General features: G+C 44.7%; 1 protein-coding gene across 7 annotated transcripts in view; it reads left to right on the top strand.

Annotated features, from left to right (window-relative positions):
* The window catches only part of TLN2 (talin 2), a 185,369-nt gene that overhangs the window by 74,386 nt on the left and 87,631 nt on the right, over positions 1-23,352 (top strand). For all 7 annotated transcript variants that reach the window (XM_081887549.1, XM_081887554.1, XM_081887553.1 and 4 more), the window contains exons 6-9: positions 10,120-10,262; positions 13,936-14,063; positions 19,412-19,475; positions 21,702-21,806. In XM_081887549.1, the coding sequence (XP_081743675.1) occupies positions 10,120-10,262; positions 13,936-14,063; positions 19,412-19,475; positions 21,702-21,806 (440 nt within the window). The remainder of the gene's footprint in view (positions 1-10,119; positions 10,263-13,935; positions 14,064-19,411; positions 19,476-21,701; positions 21,807-23,352) is intronic.

The following is a 23,352-nucleotide window of genomic DNA, read 5'->3' as shown; positions in this document are numbered from 1 at the left end:
ATGTGAGTTTCAGTGTGAGTTCCCTTCTTTTGGCTGAGATAGATTTAAAGGGAGGTTTAGACCACATTCTAGTCTATTGGGTGGGGATAATTTAATGGCCTATGTTGTGCTCCCATTGTTTTTTGATTGTGTCGAGGGAGCTTGTGGGATTTTGGACCAGTATTTTGTATATTGTGGATACCATCCCTTTGCCTTGTCCCTTTGTTGTTAGGAGAAGATTTTCAAAGGTGGTCAGGGGCCTAGTTGCTGCTGATTTTACTACTGGGTTTTTTTTAAAGAAGGCATACAATTGGTGGTGTGTTAGCCAGGGTATTTGGGTGCCCCCTAGTTTGTCTTGTATTCCTTGTGAGCCAAATTCTCCACTGTGAACAATCAATTTTAGACTTTAAAAATGTATATTGGCTGCCAAGGAACAACTACCAGAAAAGATTAGTTATCAAGTTTCACCAGAATAGAACTCCAACTAAGGTTTAGCACATGCGAGATCATTTGGCAAAGTACCAAATATTATTGACAAGAGTTTTTAAAGAAAGTATGTGCCCTCCATTGTGCAAACTAAGACGCAAGGAACAAGCATAATGAACAATAATTACTTTGGTGCAATAAAGAGCTCAGCTAAGAACAGCAAATGCCAGAGGAGTGGAACCTCCCTCTCCATAGCAACAAGACCCGATTTAAATACCCCACAGAAAAAGGGGACTATGACTCAGTTAAGAGAGTCAGTAGACTTACAAGATTCTCCCCAGACTCCAAAAAACATCCAGAATAAACGGTCCCTAGAACAGAAAAAGGACCAACAAAACAAAGAGGCTGCAGATAATGTAGAAGCTACAGGGCTTAGGGAAATCACCCCACTGACAGACACAAAGGCCCATAACGTATCATGCTGCTCATATGCTGACCCTGGAATCCCTATACTGTCCATCAGTGGATGAACCATTAGGAAGATTCAACCTACTAATTCAACCCAGCCCAGATAAAGAGGAGGGGACTCAATTTACAAATGGAACACACTCAACAGGAAGCGGAACATGTCCTGCTTCCAAGGCAAAGTTCACAAACCAAAATACCTACTTCCAGGTTTGCAGCGTTCTTAAGGTTCATTAAACCTAACAAGAAACCATGGCTCCATTTCATTTTTTGTTTGCAATAAACAAACCATAGTTAGGAAGGATTCAGATAAGCAAGGAAGGTATGGTTTATTAAACCAGTTTGCTAAACCACAGATTAGCACTTGTGTGTGAACCAGGCCAGTGTCTCCCTAAGTGCATAAATATTAAAGAATGTCCGGTATTGAAGAACATGGATGTTTGAATGTGTTGGGAAACTGAAAAATACTTTAACTTTATTTATAAATCTTGGTCCTTCTGTACAGTAAGCGCTGCTTCTGACTGCTGCTTCCACGTAGCCTTTTGCACAACCCCCCCAATCGCCATCCAAAGCCCTTGGTGGCTAAGCCCCCAAAGTCCATCCAGCAGAAACAACTGCACATTGCTTCCATTGTTTTACCCCTGCCTTCATCGCTTTCTCTGATATTTTACCATGCATGCTCCTTGGGGTTGGGACCTTTGCTGTCCAGGGAGCAGGTTCTATGGTTGTGATGCCTCATTAACATAGCAGCTGATGCGGCAGATCACCATTTGAGCTAGGTGAGGTCAGGACCCTGGACAGAGCCCTGCCTAGAAGGGAACTGTTGCTTCAGCAAGTTGCAGAAGCCTTCCTGAGGTCTTATGGAAGATGGCTGGCCTGGACTTTGTGTGACCCCCATTACCCTCCAAGGAGCTAGCTGTTCTGCAGCTGTAGGTGGGTGATAAGGACTGCCCCTAGGACTGATTCTTTTGAGATTCAGATTCTAGCAACGCTATGGCTTCTGACCCTGAAGGACCTGTTGCAGGAATGGTGACACCTTGCCCAGGTCATCCTCCGAGCTTTGCAGTGGGTGGTTGGGCAAAATGGTTGAGGGTGATATTCTCTTCCATTTTTTACAACGCACTCGGCACACCCTGATGGCGCCGTATAAATATAATTGCATACCCAAGATCACACCATCCTTTCACGTGAATCTGAGCATAAAATACAGAGACGTTTCCCCACCTATTTGGTGTGTGCCTATAAGTGTGCACCAAACCAGGTTAGCGAATGAGAGTCCAGAATCAGCTGTTTGATTTGATATGGCATGCAAGGGTAGAATCCTTTATATATTGCAATGGAACAACAGAGGTTCCCAGGCAACTACTACACATATTCTTTATCCTCCTCCTTTCCTCCTTCCTTGCCTCCCCCGCTGCCTTTCCCCCCTTCTAGAATTGGCTTTTGACCAGCCTCTTGCTGCCCACTTCTCTTACTAGAGTAAGAAGTGCTATTTAGGTGTGGGCTCTCTGTGTGTGTGTGTGGCCTTATTCACCTTATATGCTGGAGGTCAGTGCAGTGAGCTGCTTTCATATGCTGGAATCTGCAGTCCAAAATATCAATAGTGTTTGCAAAGGAAGCTAAAACAATCATCCTCACTTTGTTCTGTAACTCTGACAGCGATCCAAGATGATAGTTTACCATGCACAACTTGGCAGGGGCAAGGACTTCTTTATTTTATTGATTTTATTTTAATTCCATTAGTGTATCCTAGCTTCACCTCCCATGCAGGTTTTAGAGTTGCTTGTCAGTTAAAAATCAAAACTGAGCAAAGGAGAAACAAAGCAAATTTATAAGAGGTCAAATGAGACCAAAACAAGGCTTTTGCAGTGATCCTGTTCATTTTCAACTTTAATTCAGCATGAGCTGCATATATGATGTGTAACACTGATGCCCACTCAACTGCTTCAGTCTGCAGAACCGGCCCTGGTACAGGTTCCACATAATACTCGTTGCACATTTGTAAGAAATTGATCTTCCAGTGTGGCAGCACCTACACTTTGGAACTCCCTGCCTATTGACACCAGTCAGGCACTTTTGCTGTACGCTTTTTTTGCACTTGCTAAAGACATTTTTGTTCAGGCAAGCCTATACAGATAAGCAGAAATTTGACGTGTTTTTTTAATCTGGTTTTTAGTGTACTGTTGATTTTTATTATTTATTTATTTTTGAATGTTTTAAACAGCTGTTTTTAACTGTCTTTACTGATAATTTCATTGTTACATTCATTTTGTAAACCGCTTCAAAGCTGGTTTTTGTTTTGTTTTTACAATCAAGCAGTATATAAATTTTATGAACTAAATAAATAAGTGTTCCCTAAAGGTTGGAACTTGCTGCATGGTTCAGCTGCTTTCAGGGAAGCTTGGAAGCTGCTGTATGTCCATTCAGACTGGCCGGCCGGCCCAGTATTGGTTGCTTTGACTGGCGGCAGCTGCTCTCCAGGGCCAGGGACTCAGAAAGGTCCTTCCCACCATTGACAGAAAACTGTCGTGCTCAGTCAGCCAGGGCTGAGTGTTTTCCCCACATAACAGGAATCCTTCCAGCCAGGGAGGACGAGGCGTCATGTAGTTCTGTGGGAATGCGGAGGAAGTGCTGTGAGGCTTTGAGGGCTCAGACCAGCTCTCAAAGGAGCTTGATGACTGCAGAGTGAGACTGCGGCATTGAATCACCTCTTGGGTTAATTTTTAAAAAGGGCTTCTGAAGGCCAAATCCATTTCCCTATAATTCTTAGCACGTGCAGAATACCTAGATGCAATGACAGTAAACTATGCAATCTTGATAGTTCCTGGACAGGATATTGGCCCAATTCCATTTTCCAGACAAATGCTGTAATCATGAGGATTGCATAGATCAATATGTAGTTATGAGTCTGGGGTGTGGCAACTTTCCTCACAACAGAAAAAAACACCCCTGCCGTTGGATGATAGAAATTATGGGTTGTATCCAACTAAGTTCTACTCAGGGAGGACCCACTGAAATCAATGTACTTAAGCTAGTCATGCCCATACATTTCAATGGGTCTGCTCCAAGTAGGACTAACATTGGCTACAAACCCAATGACACAGGTGTTTTAAGCTGTTTTTTGTTTATTGTTGGTTTTAATTGCTAATGTTTAAAACCGTTGTTTTTAACAATGGTTTCATTGGTTTATTCCTTTTGTAAACTGCTTTAAGGCTTTTCACAATCAAGCAGTGCATAAACTTTATGAAATAAATAAACACCCACCTGCCAAAATATGAACTCTGAATGCTCTTAAAAATGCTCAAGTAAAGTATCTCTAGGCTAATAACATGCTCTTTGCTTTCAGAGCTTTCTGGTGGTGGTGATAAAACTTGTTACCAAGGTGCTCAGCCTTGCTGGCATTCTGAGTAACTCCCTTTTTTTTTTAATAAATATTTATTGGAATTTTTAATAAAAGAAATACAGAAATAACAAACAGCGTTACTTTGTTTTTACAAAATTTCATAACATCTTTAGACTTCCTCACATCCCCCGCTCCCACTTACATCATTAATAAACTTTTGTCAAGCAAATTATCATCTTATTTTCAATTTTATAACCACTTATTTAAATACAATAGTATAATTCTCCTACAAATTTTATTTCTCTTAATCTCTCTTATCATCAAATTCTGATCCAATTTAGTGATGGCCAATTATTTATAACCAAGCATCCTTCTTAATATTCCACTAAATCGCAATGTTTCTGTAGATAAATCTTAAATTTCTTCCAATCTTCTTCGATCCTTTCTTCTCCCAGGTCTCGGATTCTGCCAGTCATCTCCGCCAGTTGCATATAGTCCATCAGTTGCATCTGCCATTCTTCCAGTGTGGGTAGATCTTGAGTTTTCCAGTTCTTAGCAAGTAGTATCCTTGCTGCTGTTGTTGCATACATGAAAAATGTTCTATCCTTCTTTAACACCTTCTGGTCGACAATGCCCAGAAGAAAGGCCTCTGGTTTCTTAGTGAAGGTATATTTAAATACCTTTTTCAGCTCATTGTATATCATTTCCCAGAAGACCTTCACTTTAGGGCAGGTCCACCAGAGGTGAAAGAATGTTCCTTCATTTTCTTTACATTTCCAACATTTATTATCAGACAAATGGTATATTTTGGCAAGTTTAACTGGGGTCATGTACCATCTGTATATCATTTTCATTACATTTTCTTTCAAAGCATTACATGCAGTAAAATTCATCCCAGTGGTCCACAACCTTTCCCAGTCTTCAAACATAATGTTATGCCCAATATCCTGTGCCCATTTTATCATAGCCGACTTAACCATTTCGTCTTGTGTATTCCATTTCAACAGCAAGTTATACATTCTTGAAAGTACCTTAGTCTTAGGTTCTAACAATTCTGTTTCCAATTTCGATTTCTCCACTTGGAACCCTAGCTTTTTATCACTTTTGAAAGTTTCTTTAATTTGAGCGTAGTGTAACCAGTCTCGCACTTTATCCTTCATTTTCTCCATACTCTGCAATTTCCAATTATCTCCGTCTTTTTCTAACAGTTCCCAATATTTTGGCCAATAGGCTTCCATATTGGGTCTTTTTCGGGCCTTAGCTTCCAAAGGTGAGAGCCACCTTGGAGTTTTATTTTCCAATAAGTCTTTATATTTTGTCCAGACATTAAAAACTGCTTTCCTGACAATATGGTTCTTAAAGGCCTTATTGATCTTAACTTTATCATACCACAAGTATGCATGCCAACCAAAAGCATTGTTATATCCTTCCAGATCCAACACGTCAGTGTCTTCGAGAAGTAGCCAGTCTTTTAGCCAGCAGAAAGCTGCGGCTTCATAGTACAACCTTAAGTCTGGCAGGGCAAAGCCCCCTCTTTCTTTCGCATCTGTTAATATCTTAAACTTAATTCTGGGCTTTTTGCCCTGCCAGACAAATTTGGAAATATCTCTCTGCCACCTCCGGAAACACTCCGTTTTGTCCACAATTTGCAAAGTTTGGAACAAAAATAACATCTTTGGCAATACATTCATCTTAATAGCAGCAATTCGGCCCAACAAAGAAAGCTTCAATTTTGCCCAGCTATCCAAGTCTCTCTTAATTTCAGACCAGCATTTTTCATAATTATCCTTAAATAGACTCAGATTTTTGGCTGTTATGTTAACCCCTAGGTACTTTACCTTTTTCACCAATGATAATTCTGTTTCTCTCTGAAACCGTTCTGACTCTGTATCTGTCATATTTTTCCCTAACACCTTCGTTTTTTGTTTATTTAGCTTAAATCCCGCCACCTGACCAAAATCATGTATCAGTTGTAATACTCTTTTCGTGCTAGACTCTGGCTCCTGCAGTGTCAAAACTAGGTCATCTGCAAAAGCTTTAAGTTTATATTGTTTTGCTCCGACCTGAATCCCCTGCACCAACCGGTCACCTCTGATCAAGTTCAGGAGCACCTCCAAAACTGAAATAAATAACAGAGGGGAAATCGGGCAGCCTTGTCGTGTTCCTTTTTCAATTTTAAATTCTTCTGTTACCACATTGTTGACTATCAATTTAGCTTTTTGTTCTGAATATATTGCATCAATCCCATTTTCAAAACCCCGCCCCACTCCCATTTCTTTTAAGTTTCCCTTCATAAATTTCCAAGAGATGTTGTCGAAGGCCTTCTCCGCGTCTATAAAGATCAGCACTGCTTTAGTGTTTATGTCTGTTTGCAAAAGTTCCAAAATGTCAATAATGTTCCTTGTGTTTGCAAACATGTGTCTACCTGGGAGAAAGCCGGCCTGGTCTTTATGAATTACTTCATTTAAAACTCTTTTAAGTCTGCCTGCTAAAACATCAGCAAATATTTTGTAATCCACATTTAGAAGGGAGATGGGGCGATAGTTCTTGAGTTGTGTTTTTTCAGTTTCTGATTTTGGTATCAATGTGATAAAAGCTTCCTTCCACGATTCCGGCGCCTTCTTTCCCTCCAGGATTTCATTGCTGACCTCCGTCAAGGGTTGAATCAGATAGTCACTCATTGTCTTATAGTACTTGGAGGTCAAGCCGTCTGGTCCCTGAGTAACTCCCTTTAAATGACTTGACATTTTTGATTCAGTTGATTCAGTTTTGTCTGTGAAAGGCTGACAAAGCAGAAGGATACAAAATATTTGGTGTATTATATTGGTTAATGATGGGGTACGCTAATGATGTAGGCATACAAGCTTCAGAACCCTGGGTATGCAAATTATCTTTCTTATTATCTAACTCCTAACTTAATCAAAGGATCCAGAACTCTGGACCCAGCCCTCTTGTAGCCCAGGGGCAACAAAATACCAGCTGTAAATCATTGGCTCTGACCGTCAATCTGTTGGTAACTATTAGCATTTCTTAAGGACAGGAACCTTCCACCGGAGATATACACAAGAAACTGGCCACTCTCTGCTCCTTGCACACCTGTGGCAACTCTTAGGAGCCCATCAAAGCCCTGCTCTCCTTTGCTATGGTGTGTGTGTGGGGGAAGATGACTTTAACTACAATTGACCTATAATACAGTTCCCCAGCTAGATCTGGGGCATGCTTCCCCCAGGTCTATTTTGCAGGTCGGGGAGGAGGATTACATGGTGGGACACGGGCTGCCCCAACCCCCTTTACTTTAGTCCTCCTGCCCACCCTTCCTTCCAGGCTCGCTGGCATTTCTTTCTCTTCTCCATTTTTCTCATGGCAAGCTCAGTTCAGTTAGACACCTTTGCAACTGCGCCATTGCTTGCATTCCCTCCCTTCAAAGAAGCTTCACAACCTTACAGGCTTTCAGGGACCTGCAGAGTCCACATAGTCCACCTCTCCCATCGCAACCAGACCTGGGAACTCTTGTCAGCCTGGTGCCAAGAAGGGTCTCTGGATCGGGCCCCCTGCTTTTTTCTGTCAGACCTGGGAGAGGGAATACTCTTGCTTTTCCTTCCCCTTTAGCCTTCTCATTTCTAAGTTTAGCCATGCTGGGGGCCACTTATATAATTATTCCCCCTCTGTCTGCCAATTAGGCTCTGCTTGTTTGTATGCTGCCTCCTTTGCATGCTGTGTTTTCTCTGTATTTGGTGGGTGACACTTTCCAGGGACGGTTTTAGGGTAGCTTGACCGGTTCAGCTGCACTGAGCACCATGCTGCAGGGGTTGCCACAGCAATGCTGTAGAACGGAGCTCAAGTGCCAAGGGGGCGCTGAATTTTAGCATCTCAGGGCGCCACTGAAATTTGAGAGCTCACAGTCTGCCACTACTCTTTCCACCTTAGACTGCCCCAGCTATAATTCTGCTGCTGGTTCATTTTGAAAACTGTCTTATTTTAATGAATTCTTTTTCATTCTGCAACAATCTGCATAATAAACAATATTTCTACATCAAAATAAAAATGCATGTTTTTTGATATTACTCTCTGGTCTGGCGTCTGAGGACCAATTCCTCCATGCAGGGTGGTCAGAGTGATACATCCTCCCTCCCCGCTCCAACATATGTTGTTGGACTCCAACACCCATCAGCCCCATCCAGTGATCAGGGATGATGAGAGGTGTAATTCAACCCCGATCATCTGGAGGGCTCCCCCTGTATAAAGTGCCCAGTGTAATATCCTCATAGAACAGTGTGACTTCAAGCCAAAGATTTCATTACACGTGTGTTCCAATACACAGGCATACATGTGTGCTTATATGTAATGTGCAGTCAAAGACACATGGCAACAAGCTGCCGCTAACTTGATGTAGAAAGAGAATTTGCTCAGGTATTTGATTAAAACAGATTCAGTTTTGATTGGGGTTGGGAGTTAGTTTTCGTATTGCCCTTGACCTACCTTACAAGGCTGTTGTGAGGATTATATACAATTCCAACTAAGTGCCTGGCATTGTTATTGTTTCCGAAATTTGTAGATGCTTTTTCACCATAAAATGGTTTACAAATCAATAATGAAATGGCACATGTCAAATACTATGGGGTTTCAAACAATAAAAAGCCACAGGTAAGAATGTGAAATTGGTTTGGTACAACTTAGTTAAAGTGCCTCCTGGAATACAGGTATTGTATATACAAATGATAAATACAGTGGTACCTTGGTTCTCAAACTTAATCTGTTCTAGAAGTCCGTTCCAAAACCAAAGCGTTCCAAAGCAAGGCATGCTTTCTCATAGAAAGTAATGCAAAATGGATTAATCCGTTTCAGACTTTTAAAAACAACCCCTAAAACAGCAATTTAACATGATTTTTACTGTCTAACGAGACCATTGATCCATAAAATGAAAGCAATCAACAATGTACTGCAGTCATGCACTCAATCAAATCAGTCAATCAGTAGCTGAACTGTGTTCCACACAATCATAAAACTAAACAAAAAAGCCACAAAAATGCAAAATAAATAGCAAAAATAGACAGATCTCAGCCTAACACTCAAAATGGAAGCATAACACTCAAAACGGAGCACTTTCAGCTTCTGAAAAAGGTTCACAAACTGGAACAGGCACTTTCGGGTTTGCAGTGTTTGGGTTCCAAGTTGTTTGAGAACCAAGGTACCTCTGTACTATATATGTAGCGACAGTGGCCGCACCCCAGGAGTGGCTTCAACTGACCGGTCTCAAACCTTCAGTGAGTTAATGACTTCTCCTGCATGCGAAGACAGGCTGCGGCAGTTTGAGCGGAGAAGACCAATAGTGAGTCCAGCAGTTAAGCAGGCAGTTTCTGCATGTGCTGTAGATGGAAGTAAGGGGCAGCTGAGGCTCATCAACCTGGGAAGGGAGCCCATCTAGGAGAAGGAAAACTATGATCCTAAACCTCTGCTGCCTAGTGGGATATCTTCAGGAGGAGAAAAAACCAAGGAATAAACAAATCTGGAATGGAGTTCCTAAGACGGTTGGATGGCGCCTTGTACGCTTCCTTCCAGCAACTCCTGCAGCCAAGCTGGTGCCAAACATATTGCTCTGCTTTCCTTTGGACCCCATCAGCAAGGCTGAGAGGCAGCCCCGGACCTCAATGGACCCTACTAGACTTGTCCCCAGAGAGGTCACTTTGGTGCTGCTCATGCAGCGGTTTGGCTTCACCTCCAGAGGCACTGTCTTGAGACAGATGGATGCAGACAATGAAGTTGGCTTCCTTTTGAGGAGTTATCAGGAATGCGTATCTACCATTTGGACTCTTTTAGAAGTTTACAGATTGGCAGGGGATCAGATTGGCAGAGACTGAGTGATAGTAATGTGCCTATTGTGAGTCTTTCTTTCTTTCTCCACTTAGTAAACTGGTTAGATCACAGTCGAACGTTTCGGGAGCAAGGAGTGGACGAGAATGAGACACTGCTGCTGAGACGCAAATTCTTCTACTCGGACCAGAATGTGGACTCGAGAGACCCTGTTCAACTAAATCTGCTTTATGTTCAGGTATGCTAGAGATGGAATCAAGAAATCCCTCTCCAGCTCTGCATCAAGCCAAGCCCTACTCTCCTTTCCAGCTATCCCAGCTTCAGAACAGAAAGAAGCCTTTGAGCTACAGTTCAGACATACATGTTTATCACTTGTTCACAGCAACATCCAGGGGTGTGAATACCATGGGGCTGGATCTTCTAATAGGCCAGTAAAGGAATGTTCTTTGTTTCTGTAGAACGGGCCAAATGGAAGGTGTGCTCCACTATATCTTTCTGTCCTTTATGTAATCCATGAAGGGTTAAGTTCATTCTTCCATTTCAGAGCTTCCGAGGAAGCAAATCAGACAATTTTAAGATAAGTTGACTGTTGGCTGGTATAGATAAGTTCTTCAGCTAATAAGGTACCTTTATTTCCACTAGCTGCAAAATAAGATAAGGGGGCCTTTTTGAATCATTTAAATGCTAAATGTTAGGGGGAAGTGTTAAACTAAAGGAATTTTCTAAATCCTGTCTGTTTGTATTCTGAGGGTTTATCCCTGCCGTATTGGACCAACTTTTTTGCCCTCTGTGTTTTGCACATAGGTGCTTTATATTATAATGTCTGTTGGCTATAGACAATTAGACTTGACGACTGCATGGATGTGTGAACATGCTGTCCCAAATCAAGTACAGATAGCATTTCCTCATGCGCTCACACACACACATACCCCGCATATCCTCTCGCATCCCCTGAACCACAAAGCTATTGTTTTTGTTGTTGTTTCCTCTTTATATTTTACAGTGGTACCTTGGGTTACATACGCTTCAGGTTACAAACTCCGCTAACCCAGAAATAGTGCTTCAGGTTAAGAACTTTGCTTCAGGATGAGAACAGAAATCGTGCTCCGGTGGCGTGGTGGCAACAGGAGGCCCCATTAGCTAAAGTGGTGTTTCAGGTTAAGAACAGTTTCAGGTTAAGAACAGACCTCCAGAATGAATTAAGTTCTAAACCTGAGGTACCACTGTATTAAGATGTTACAGTGGGGTATGCAAAGAGAAGAGTGAAAACTCAGTGGGGAACGCGAGTGTGTCAAGCTAGAGTCCATATTTAATAGTACTGCATAGTACTATTTTCCCATGCTTTGGAGCCCCTGGGAAGCTCAACAAACCTGCTGCCCCTGGAACTGGGAGTGGAGAGTGAATGGGACGCGGCTGTGGGCAGCCTGAGGAAGTGCCATCCACCTTGGGCCTGTCTAGAAAAAGCAAGTCTAGACTGAGAGACTAGGGTGATGTCCGCTGTTTCCAGGAACTCTTCTCATTGTGAGATTTTTGTGAGTGAGATGAGAGTTTGTTTGAACCCTGGCTGAGAAACCAGAGGCTGAGAGGGAGCGTGTGCCTGAAGATGATAGAAATGATAGATGATAGATAGATAGATGATAGATAGATAGATAGATAGATAGATAGATAGATAGATAGATAGATACAGTGGTGCCCCGCAAGACGAATGCCTCGCAAGACGAAAAACCCGCAAGACGAAAGGGTTTTTCGGTTTTTGCGACGCTTCGCTAGACGATTTTCCCTATGGGCTTGCATCGCAAGACGAAAGCCCATAGGGAAATCTCGGGGACCTTTTTTTAAATGCTGGCGGTGGGGAGCAAAGCCTTTTCCCCCCCTCCGGACTTCAGAAGAGGTCCAGGAAGGCCGGCGGGGGCGAAAGGCTTTGCTCCCCACCGCCAGCATTTTAAAAGCGGTCCGGGCGCTTCCCGCTATCCCGGACGGCTTTTGAAGGCAGGCAGGGGGGGCAAAGACTTTTGCCCCCCGCCCGCCTTCGGAAGAGGTCCAGGACCTCTTCCCAAGGCGGGCGGGGGGCAAAAGTCTTTGCCCCCCCGCCTGCCTAACCGGGGGCTTTTAAATCGCCCTGGGACTGTCCGGGGCGATTTAAAAGCCCCCGGACGGCTTTTGAAGCCTCCCCCCGCCGCCCGGCATCAGGGCATTGTCCCGATGCCGGGCGGCGGGGCAGGAACGCCTCTCCCCGCCGCCCGGCTTCGGGGCGAGAAAGCCTCCCCCCGCCGCCCGGCATTGGAACGATCTCCCGAAGCCGGGCGGCGGGGCGGGAAAGCCTTCCCCCGCCGCCCGGCTTTGGGGCATCGTCCCGATGCCGGGCGGCGGGGCGAGAAAGCCTCCCCCCGCCGCCTGGCATCGGAACGATGTCCCGAAGCCGGGCGGCGGGGCGGGAAAGCCTTCCCCCGCCGCCCGGCTTCGGGGCATCGTCCCGATGCAGGGCGGCGGGGCAGGAACGCCTCCCCCCGCCGCCCGGCTTCGGGGCATCGTCCCGATGCCGGGCGGCGGGGCGAGAAAGCCTCCCCCCGCCGCCCGGCATCGGAACGATGTCCCGAAGCCCGGCGGCGGGGCGGGAAAGCCTCCCCCCGCCGCCCGGCATCGGAACGATGTCCCGAAGCTAGGCGGCGGGGCGGGAAAGCCTCCCCCCGCCGCCCGGCTTCGGGGCATCGTCCCGATGCCGGGCGGCGGGGCAGGAACGCCTCCCCCCGCCGCCCGGCTTCGGGGCATCGGCCCGATGCCGGGCGGCGGGGCGAGAAAGCCTCCCCCCGCCGCCCGGCATCGGAACGATGTCCCGAAGCCCGGCGGCGGGGCGGGAAAGCCTCCCCCCGCCGCCCGGCTTCGGAACGATGTCCCGAAGCCCGGCGGCGGGGCCGCGAAGCCTGGGTGCGCTGGCAACTCTCCGCAAGGAGCGCTCCCGCTGCTTGCGGAGAGGTCCGCGAAGCCTGTCCTGGACCTCTTCTGAAGGCAGGCGGGGGGCAAAAGTCTTTGTCCCCCCTGCCTGCCTTCCCAGGGGTTTTTTAATCGCCCCGGACAGCGGAGAAGTCCTCCGCTGTCCCGGGCGATTTTAAAATGCCGCCCGCCAGAAGAGGTCGGGGGAAGGCGGTTTCCATAGGAACGCATTAATTGATTTTCAATGCATTCCTATGGAAAACCGTGCATCGCAAGACGAAAAACTCGCAAGACGAAGAGACTTGCGGAACGAATTAATTTCGTCTTGCGAGGCACCACTGTAGATGATAGATTAGATAGATAGATAGATAGATAGATAGATAGATAGATAGATAGATGATATAGAATTTTGTATTAATGCAACATTTTTACATTTTTTGTAATATTTTATTTAAATTGTCTCTTGTAGCTTCAGTTTTTTGTACTCCACTTAGATATATTTTTAATATATTAAATGGTATAGAAATTAAATAATTAATCAAATAATAAAAAATATTCCAGATAACACCTAATGCTCTTCACCTCCATGTCAGTATTTACAAAGCTGTGTACATCTTCTGTTTCCCCAGAAACTACTAAAAAGCTGTATTTAAAACTTGCCACGTGTCTTTCAGTGGTGCATTCAGATGTGAGCCATCAAGTGACATCATCAGATGATGCAATACCAAGCCACAGTGCTTTTGCACAGCCCCTGTTTATTTCAGTGGGGTTTATGTAGCAGAACTTACCAGTAATCAAGAACCATTAGAAGGCGCCTTATTCCAGGACAGACTGTTTGTCCACTGAGGCCAATATCTAGGTCTACCACATTTGCTATGACTGGCGGATCTTTAGCATCCAGGTGTCAGAGGCCAGGAGTCTGCATCCTCTTCAGGTGAAACAAATGCATGACACAGTCTCTTTCTTCACTTGGTTTCCAGGCTCGTGATGATATTCTGAACGGTTCCCATCCAGTGTCGTTTGAGAAAGCGTGTGAATTTGGAGGTTTCCAAGCGCAGATCCAGTTTGGGCCTCATGTTGAGCACAAGCACAAACCTGGATTTTTAGAGTAAGTTGGTCCAACGATCTTTACACATTGGGTTAAACTGTTGTGTGCTGCTTTGATAACTCTTCCAGCCCAGTGGTTTTCAGGCTGTGTTCTGAGAAGACGGGGTAAGATCCCACAAAAACAGATCTGGGCTTTCTTGTTGAGAAAGCAGGCAATGGTATCTAAAGCTCTCGATGAGAATTTCACCAAAGGCCAGCAGTTGCCACTGCTCCTTCACAGTGTGCCCTCTCAGTTTAGACCTATGCACCCAGTAAAGTGAGGTGGTAGAGACCTGTGGTAGTGGAGAGGACCATATCAGTTTAGACTGGAGGCAGGGGATCATCCTTTGGAAGACCTTCTTATGTACACCCGGGAACCCAAGATTGAAGAATACTGATTCAGGGACCTGGTTCCCTCCAGCTGCTTTGGATTACAGCTCCCATCAGCCCCAGCCAGCATAAACCTAAGATGCTGTGCTTGATAGGAATATAGCGATGCTTACTAAGGATTATGGGAGTTGTAGTCCAACAACATCCGGAGGGCAGAAGATTGGTGAAGGCTGCTCTAAGCAGAACACCTTGCGTGGCAAGGACAGAGGAATAGACTAGAACCTTGATCCTTCATGGGCTAATTTCTCTTCTTGCTGGGAATTCCTTGCTGTAGTTTTACTGTTATTTCACCAGTCAGGCTTCTGTGCAGTTGTGTGCAGTTTCTGTAGAAAATATTTCAGTGGAATGGCTGAAAATCTTCCTTCCCACCAAGGGGAACACTGTGGCTCTCAATCCAGCATCTGCAGCAAGGATACTACTGTATTCACAGCAATCTCTGCCAGTGGTGGCATTGGCTGTTGTTTCCTTTAAGAAATGACAGAAAGCACAGAAGGAAAAACCAAAGGGTCTCTTTTGATGAAGCAGGGAGCCTTCATTAGCCATGAGTGGAGGTTTGTCCAGAACAACTTGCCTCTGCCTTTTCCCCCCAATGCAACTATTCAAAGGCTAAAGCAGTGTTTTTGCAGGATCTGTGGGTTGGGTTGTTTTTGTTTTTCTGAAGAAGAAAAACCAAGGTACCAGCAAGTACCCTTTCTTTCTGTAGCTGGCGAATGCTCCTTTGTACACCCAGAGTCTTCCCTAACATGCAAATATGAGTACTTCAACAAACAATATGCAGGGTAGTGATATAATAACAAAATGCATGTGTGTGACCTTGCAAATATGAGGCCTGCCTTAACTCGTAGTGGAGCTCCCGGTACCTAGCAGTGGTCGTGGGCTGTTGCTGCCCTTTTTGATTTTGATTGTTGCGCTTGAACAGCAGAAGAATTCATATGGCTGCTACAGATGTTAAAACACTCTCTCAACACAGGAAGGAACAAAAGATGATGGCATAGATTGTCCTTGAATTTAAATACATTTAAATAATGTAATTGCATAATAATTGAATTTTTGTATCTCTCTGAAGAGAAGTGGTTCCCTTCAGTGGCATAAGCATTCTGCTCAGAGTTCAAATTAAAAAGAGCTGATGGATGATTTCTTGGGGGCGGGGGTGTTCTCTCTGCCCTTTCCCCACTCTGTACAAATGATTTCCTTTTAATTGGATGGAGTCTTTTCTGAAGGCCGATGTTATACTTAACCATCATTTCCAAAGGAACAGAAGGCATTGTGCTTTTCCGCTGAGCCATTTTACCTTAATGAAGGGGTCTCCCTGGGTTTTTCATACATCCCTTACGGGTATGAACAGTAAGTAACGAAGCCTTGAGTTAAGGCAAAGCAACAAGAGACAGTCTCAAGAAGGGTCCCTTTCACAGCTTTCTTACCAGTCATTTGTGGACAGTGAACATCTACAGCAAGGGCTGCTTCATACACACCCATGGTTTGCCAACCAAGTGTACACACAACATAGACCAATTGCAGCTCCCTGATTGTTGTATCTGTGAGATACATACATTTGCTTTCCAAGATCCATTTGTTGCTCTCATAAGAGCCTGAGAAGGGCCTAACAGTAGAATTTGAGCAAAGGCCCAACTAGTCCAGCATCCTGTTCTCATAGTGGCCAGCCAAATGGCAAGCAGCCCCCAAGCTCCTTTGTGATTTCCAGAGACTGGTATTCAGAGGTAGAACATAGCCATCGTGGCTAGTAGCCATTAAAAGCTTTGTCCTTCTTCATGAATTTGTCTAACCCCATTTTGAAGACATCCAAGATGGTGGCCATCACTGAATCTTTTGACTGAATTCCATAGTCTGGCTTTTGTCTGTCTAGAATTTCCCAGCATTCAGCTTCTCTAGATGGCTGCATTAGGTCTAATGTTATGAAAGAGGAGGAAGAACCTCTGTCCATCCACCATCTCCCATGCCATGCATTATTTTGTACACCTCTGTCTTGTCCCCTCTCACTCGCCTCTTTGGTAAACAAACACTGAAACCTTTCAACATATTCACACTTTGTATATTGCCATGCTTTTGTGCAGCTGCCATTCACATGAATGGGGCTCGCAGATTAAACCACATTGGTGAATTTTACCCTGTGTTAATTGATAGAAAGGGGGCACTATTTAGGTTTTCCTCATACAGGTACATTAATTATGAAACCAGTGGTGACGGTATCTACCTATTGGATATATGCGCAATGACACACCCAGAGTTGTTGCTTGCTGGGAACTGCTAACCACTTCCCCCTCTGGTGAGCAGCATAATTGCAGCCTCTTGGGGAAAAACCTTCTAGATCTGCCCTGACTCCACACACTCAGACTCTCTGACTTTTGGCTTCTTCTCTGACTTTGCCTCCTGGTTGTCCTCAGATCCTGATTGCCTTTTGGTCCTGACTGCCTCTCTGACTCTCCCCAAACCACTTGCCAGAACCCAGCCCTGGCACTGCTGAGTCATTTTAAAGTACTAGTGTTATTAAAATAACTTGGCCATATGCATTACTGTAATAGACATCTTCTCCCATACAAACATACCTCTGCTTTTAAATTGGCATCACGGGTCCTCCTCTTCATCCCATTGTTGCATGAAATCAGATGGGCCGGGTACAAGAGACAGGTCCTTTTAAGTGGTGGCCCCAAAACTGCAGAGTGCCCTCCCTGTAGCAGTCTGCCAGGTTCCCTCTGTGAAATAGCCATCATAGAAATTCACTGTCTTTGAATGGTGGATTATAAATATTTGAAATAATTAATGAATAGTTAATTAAAGACAAAAACTCTTAAGAAAGCTGCAGCTGGAGCCCATCACCTCCCACCCTTTCAGTAATTATTATTAAGCCTGCAAAGAGAATCTAGTTTTGCCTTGAGCACTGAAGTGTCTTGAACCAGCCTGCCATTGACTTGCTGCCAAATTTCATCAGTACCAGAGTTCTGGCTGAATTTTGTTCTTCATCAATACTGCTATTCCAAGCCTGGAGTTGAAATCTACCATGTGATACATGAGGAGGTCCTCCGTGTTTCTAGTGCTTAAAACCTGTGATAGAAAACACGGTCTGCTTGGAATTCTAATAATAGAGGGGTGGAGAATGAATTATCCACGTGCTCAGAGACCCTTTCATTATCACAGAGGTCCTGTGGCTAAGCTGTAGTTCAGATGGTGGAACTGAGGCCAAGGGCACATTCCACCAGGAAACAGTGTGTTCTCACTCATGCACTTCAGGTACACACACATGGGCAAGGCAGATTTCTGGATGCAGCACCACGGATAGCTCCAACTGAGCAACAAAGCCTGGAGGTTAACTGAAGCCTGTGGAGTCTCCTTCCTCCAGTCCATTTTCCCAAGCTCCACCCACTTGGTCTAAAGACTGGATCTTACAGGACTGACCCCAGGCCTGAAGATGAGCTCCTTTATATGACCTCTGCACTGATGGGAAGGTATGGGAGGCATGTGACTCTAGTGGGTTGAGTTCAAAGGGCAGCATTTGCAAAGATCCTGTCTCAGACTCTGCACGCTCTGGGTTGCCAGCCTCAGCCTCCAAAGCACTGGCCTCAGGCACTGTTGGGTATGAACCACCAGCATCAGAAGCCCTACCCAATTCCATAACTGGTGATGGAGCAGCCCCAGACTTGGCCAACTCTGCCACATCTGATTCTTGAGTTCAAGGCAGGGCCACGACACCATCCTGTCGCACAGCTCTGCTTCATTTTCACGGGACTTGTGCAGGCTTATAAGTGGAAGGAAGATGTACTTTGCATGTTTGACCTCAAGCACTGCCGTGCTTTAGTGAAGACCTGCCTCTGAAATTCAGCAGTTTAAGAATTCTGGTCAAATGTTGATGGAAATCCTAGCAATCATGCCGAAATATGTACATCCATCCAGTGAATTTGCTGTCCTGTTTTGGTCTTAATTGTGAAGTTTCTAATGCAACAGCCCATAAACAGGAAAAGTACCTGAGAGAGCACCTTCCCCGTTGCCAGCTGACCTCCTTGTTATGATCAGCAGGAGATGCCTTGCTCAGGAATCCATCCTTAGCGGAAGCTAGGCACATAATATCACAAGACAGGGCCTTCTTGGTAGTGACACCCCACTTATGGATGTCCTCCCAGAGGATATTCTATATGCCTCCACAGCGGATACATTTACATGCCAATTGAAAACATTTTGTTTATCCAGGCATTTGGTTCATAATTTCTTTGGGGTGTGGTCCCTTTAGGTATCTACACTGCCGCTAGTGTATTTTAATGTAGTATAACAGTTTTTCTTTAGACAGTTGTTTTAGTGATTTATTATATGAAGGTGCCCTGTGCTCCATACTGGAGGAGGAGACTTTTAATGACTAAACAAGTGAATAAAATTGTTTTTAAAATGGTATGAAAACAATACTAAAAAACAAAAGTTGCATTGGGAAAAATGAAGTATGTTACATGGATCTCGAAATAACAATACTCGTTCAGGTTCTTTGACATTTTCTAATTGCTGTACTTCAGCTTCCCCCGGGAACCTCAAGGGGGAGGGGGCCACCTACGCAATTAAATAATAATGATGATATTGAGGCCATGAGAGAACAGAATCTGCTGAAACTCCAATGGGCAGGTGGATTTTCAGTGCCTCATGGCACTGGAACAGAATGGATCTGAATCCTTCCTGTGGGCTCCTCGCGCATGGCTGACTTGGTGGTGGCGACTTTGAGAGGTGTCAGGTGCCCACCGAGGAGCTGGGTGGGTGAGCTCCCTATTGGCTGCTTGCTCTCCTCCCCAACTCGGTTAGGTTTCTGAGGTGGATTCCCCTGAATGGCTGCCTCTGAAGGGGAGGGGAGGAGGAACCAATCAGGAAAGAGGGAGGCTGCCAAGGAGTCTAGGAGCCATATTAACAAATGGTTGACGTCCACTTCACTTGAAAATGAGGCAGAGGCGGTTGTCTCTTCATTAAACTGTGGCTCTTTGTTTTTTCCAGCCTAAAAGAATTCCTTCCGAAAGAATACATCAAGCAAAGAGGAGCTGAAAAGAGGATATTTCAGGTGATTAAGAATGCTTTATATAGATATGTGGTATTTCTCTTTTGCTTTCATAACCCTGTGTGTTCTCTTTGGCAATAAACTAGCACCAACTCAAGTGTAAAAGAAGCAGACGGCTTTTCCCCCTTTGGCAAACTTGCTCTCCTAATTCAGATTTTGTGTGTGGTTGGAAGATTTCCTTGCTTTTTATAGTGTGTTCTTCAAGAAATGAGCATGTTTTAGCAGTTCTCAGTTGTAATGTGGAATGCAAAAAGCAGAGCGTTTGAAGGGGGAAAAGATGGTTATGTAAGGGTTTTTGTGGTCCTTTTGTCCACATAGCCCCCTCGGTCATTGCCCACTCGCTGAACCCTACGTGCTGCTTCTTGTCTTCTCTCCTAATGAGGTCTGTGGGCTCGTTGAGGACCTTCAGGTGGTAGGGCTCAGAAGGCGCTCGTTCAAATAGTAAACTTCTGTAATAGGTGGTGGTGGGGCAGATCTGGCTAGCAAAGCCCTAATTTGCCAGTGTCAAGGGGCATTTTAGTTCCAAAGGGGGCTTAGATCTTAGAACTTCTTTCTGTGAAGCTCCACTGGGAATGACCCTGGATGGAGAAACGGGAGTTAGAACTGTCCAAAAAGGAATGGCAGCAACCCAAGTGGCTTGACTACTATAGACCCTTTCTGCAAATCTAGGCATACATTTCTGAGAGACCCAGAGCAGAAAGGGGGAAAAGATGCAATAACTGTATAAATCAACATTGACATATATATTGGGAAGAGCTGTAGCTCTGCAGTAGAACACCAGCTTTGCATTCAGAGGGTCCCAGCTTCAGTCTTCAATGACATATCCAGATACAGCTGCAGGGGGGGCGGGACCAGGACCCAGGAGAGATGCTGCCAGTCAGTGTAGCCAATACCTGAGCTAGATGGACACAACAGTCCGACTCAGTGTAAGCCAGCTTCCTAATGTTCCTGTATCCTTTTTCTGCTTTTCAATCGGCACAGACATCACCCACCTTTGGTTAGTGACATCCAGGAAGATGCCAGTGTCAGTTTAATTTATTGCAGCCTGTTTTGGAAAGAGCCGACAGCAGAAAATGAGCGCGATCCTGCTAGCGTGAGAAAATGTCATTGCACATGCTAATATCTCAGCATTGGAATGTCACGGGAATCCCAGAGAGTAATGCAGGCTGACACACACACACACACACACACACACACACACACACACTCTTTCACAGATTACGGCTGTGCTTTTGGAAAGAAAAGGGCAGTTCAGTGGAAACAGCTGGGCTCCCCCCCCCCAATTGTTTCATTTCTGTTAGAATAAAAACAGCAAATATTTCTGCCGGATCTTTCTCTCTGACATTGGTAGGAGAAGGAAAGGGGTTTGAGGGTGTTATAGGAATTGTGGGCTTGCAGGCAGAAGATCTTCCAGAAATGTGGGTAGAGCAAAACCGACACTTGGAACAGAGAGACGCAAGTGGGGAGTCCAGTCAGGTGAGTTTAAATTGTGCAGAAGTGGGGAGGCTTAGAGGTAAAGGTGGAATGGGGATTGTGAGTTTGACTGAGGGATAGGAAGAGATTCCCCCTCGAGGGGCAGGGAAGGTTTGGTCCAGCCTTCAGTGGAGCTGAATTGTAGGAATGGCTGGTTTGCCATCATGGTGGAAGCAGTAAGGCTGCATCTAATAAATCGGAAGGTGTTGCATAGTTTTTCTTGTCCCTCTTTGGGCCAGCCCTGCCATAAGGCAGAATGAGGCAAGTGCCTCAGGCAGCTGGCTTCGAGTGTTGTGAAATTAAATTGACATTTGACTTACGGTGTTTGCATTTTTACTCCCAGGAGGTGGTGTTTTGTGGGGTTTTCTGCTTCAGGTGCCAAAATAGCAGCCAGCTTTCAGTATGATGGTAGGGAAATGTGCTGTTCTGCCTCTGGCTACAAAATGACTTGGGCTGGGCCATTCGGTTTGCTATTGGAAGCTGGGCAGGTGGAATTATTTTTTCCATTTTGTATAAAACCCCAGCCAGCCCTGATCTCTTGGGGGACAGAGGAGGCTACAGATTGCAAATGAATAAATAAAAATGTCAAGAGGTTGGGTATTCCCATGGATGATCGTTGTTTTGACTCCTTTCTGTTTCAGAACCTTTGGACGAAGGCTAAGAGGCCATCATGGCTTAACAACAAAAGTGCATGTGACTTATTTTTCCTCATAGTTTTTTTTATGATAACAAAAATCAATTGGCGGCTCTTTGCAGGAACACAAAAACTGCGGGGAGATGACAGAAATCGAAGCTAAAGTGAAATACGTGAAGTTGGCTCGGTCTCTGAGGACGTACGGAGTGTCTTTTTTCCTTGTTAAGGTAGGAGGGGCTTGTTTTCAATTCAGTTTTCATTGCTTATAATGAACGGCTTACCCATACAAGAAGCTGGTGCATGATTTTTCCCAAGTCAGAAGACTTATGGTTCCCTGTAAGATGTAAGAATTAATGAAGATTAATGAATTGGTAGGATTGTCATTGAAGCAGGTGAGAATGCGTTTGTGTGTGTGTTTAAAAAATGAATTGTTTTTTGCAAAGAAGTTAAAATAAATCATGGCGGTGGTCCTTAAACATTGTGGTATTTTATTTTTTTATTAAATATTTTTGGGGTATGGCCAGGTTCAGCTCAAAGCTCATGGGCTGTTTCTGAGCCACTCATATGTTCTCAACCAGATCTACCTTTAAGGTGTGATTTGAGGATAAAAGCAGGGTGGGAATGAGGATGCTGCATGCTGTCCTGAGCTCATTAGAGGAAGAATATGATTATTTTAAAAGTACTCAACATATAAATTAACTGACAGCCAGGGGTTCCTTTGGAGCTTCAACAGCAGCTGCTGACATTGCTTTTTAATTTTTATTTATTTAAACAAGAACATATACTTCAATAACATACAACAATAAAGAAATGAAGAAAAGCAATACAGCTGAATGAAAATTAAACAAACACACACACGCGTATGAATTTGGACCGTTTCATTCACATTCCCTGAAAAAACCTACCCTATTCTTGCTGGGGGTGAGTGGTAACATTTTTTAAAAATATGTGTTTTATTTACAAATATTAGGATATATTCTCCCTTAAAGCCAAAAAGTCACTAGGAATTTCAAATAGCAGCATATTTCACAGGAGGCATTTGAACATTGTTCGCCATGTTCTTTCAAACCAGCCTGGCAAGGGAAGATTTATACACAAAGAAGAGAGCGGCTCTTGCAGGATGCTCGGTATTGTGACTTAATTAAGTGATGCTTCTTTCAAATACTCAGATTTCTTAGAGGTTCTAAAGAGAGGTGGCTTCAGGCCAGCAGCATCCCAGGCAGTAGGAACACAACCATTTGGATAATTACTTGTCTGCAGTGACATGCTGGGGTGTGTTAAATTAAAAACGACTATTAAATTCCTTAGACTTGTTCTAGTACTGACGAAAGCAATTTGTCATTCAGTTGTTTCAGTAGCCGTGCTGCGCGTTGTATAGCTGTGATAAATGTGTGAAGGAAGGCCATGGCAGTATCTGGGGCTTGAGTTACTGAAGCGCAGTCCAGCCCCTTGGGAGCGCAGGGATCTGCTGCTTCTGCACCCCTGATAGGTGGCCACCCCACCCTTGTTTAAAAGACTCTAGCCAAGGAGAGCCCGCCTCCTTCCAAGACTGACTCTTCCACCGTCCAATACCACGGAAGGAGAGCTTCCAGCTGCCCCGCCCCCTTAGAACACAAGAAGAGCCTGCTGGATTGGGCCAAAGGCCCAAAGAGTCCAGCCTCCGGGTCTCACAGGGGCCAGTCAAATCATCATCATCATCATCATCATAATTTATTATTTATACCCCACCCATCTGGCTGAGTTTCCCCAGCCACTCTGGGCGGCTCCCAATCA

The sequence above is a fragment of the Podarcis melisellensis genome (genome assembly GCF_964234715.1).
Source record: "Podarcis melisellensis genome assembly, chromosome: 14".
NCBI lineage: Eukaryota > Metazoa > Chordata > Lepidosauria > Squamata > Lacertidae > Podarcis > Podarcis melisellensis.
This window is presented reverse-complemented; position numbering and strand designations above follow the sequence as displayed.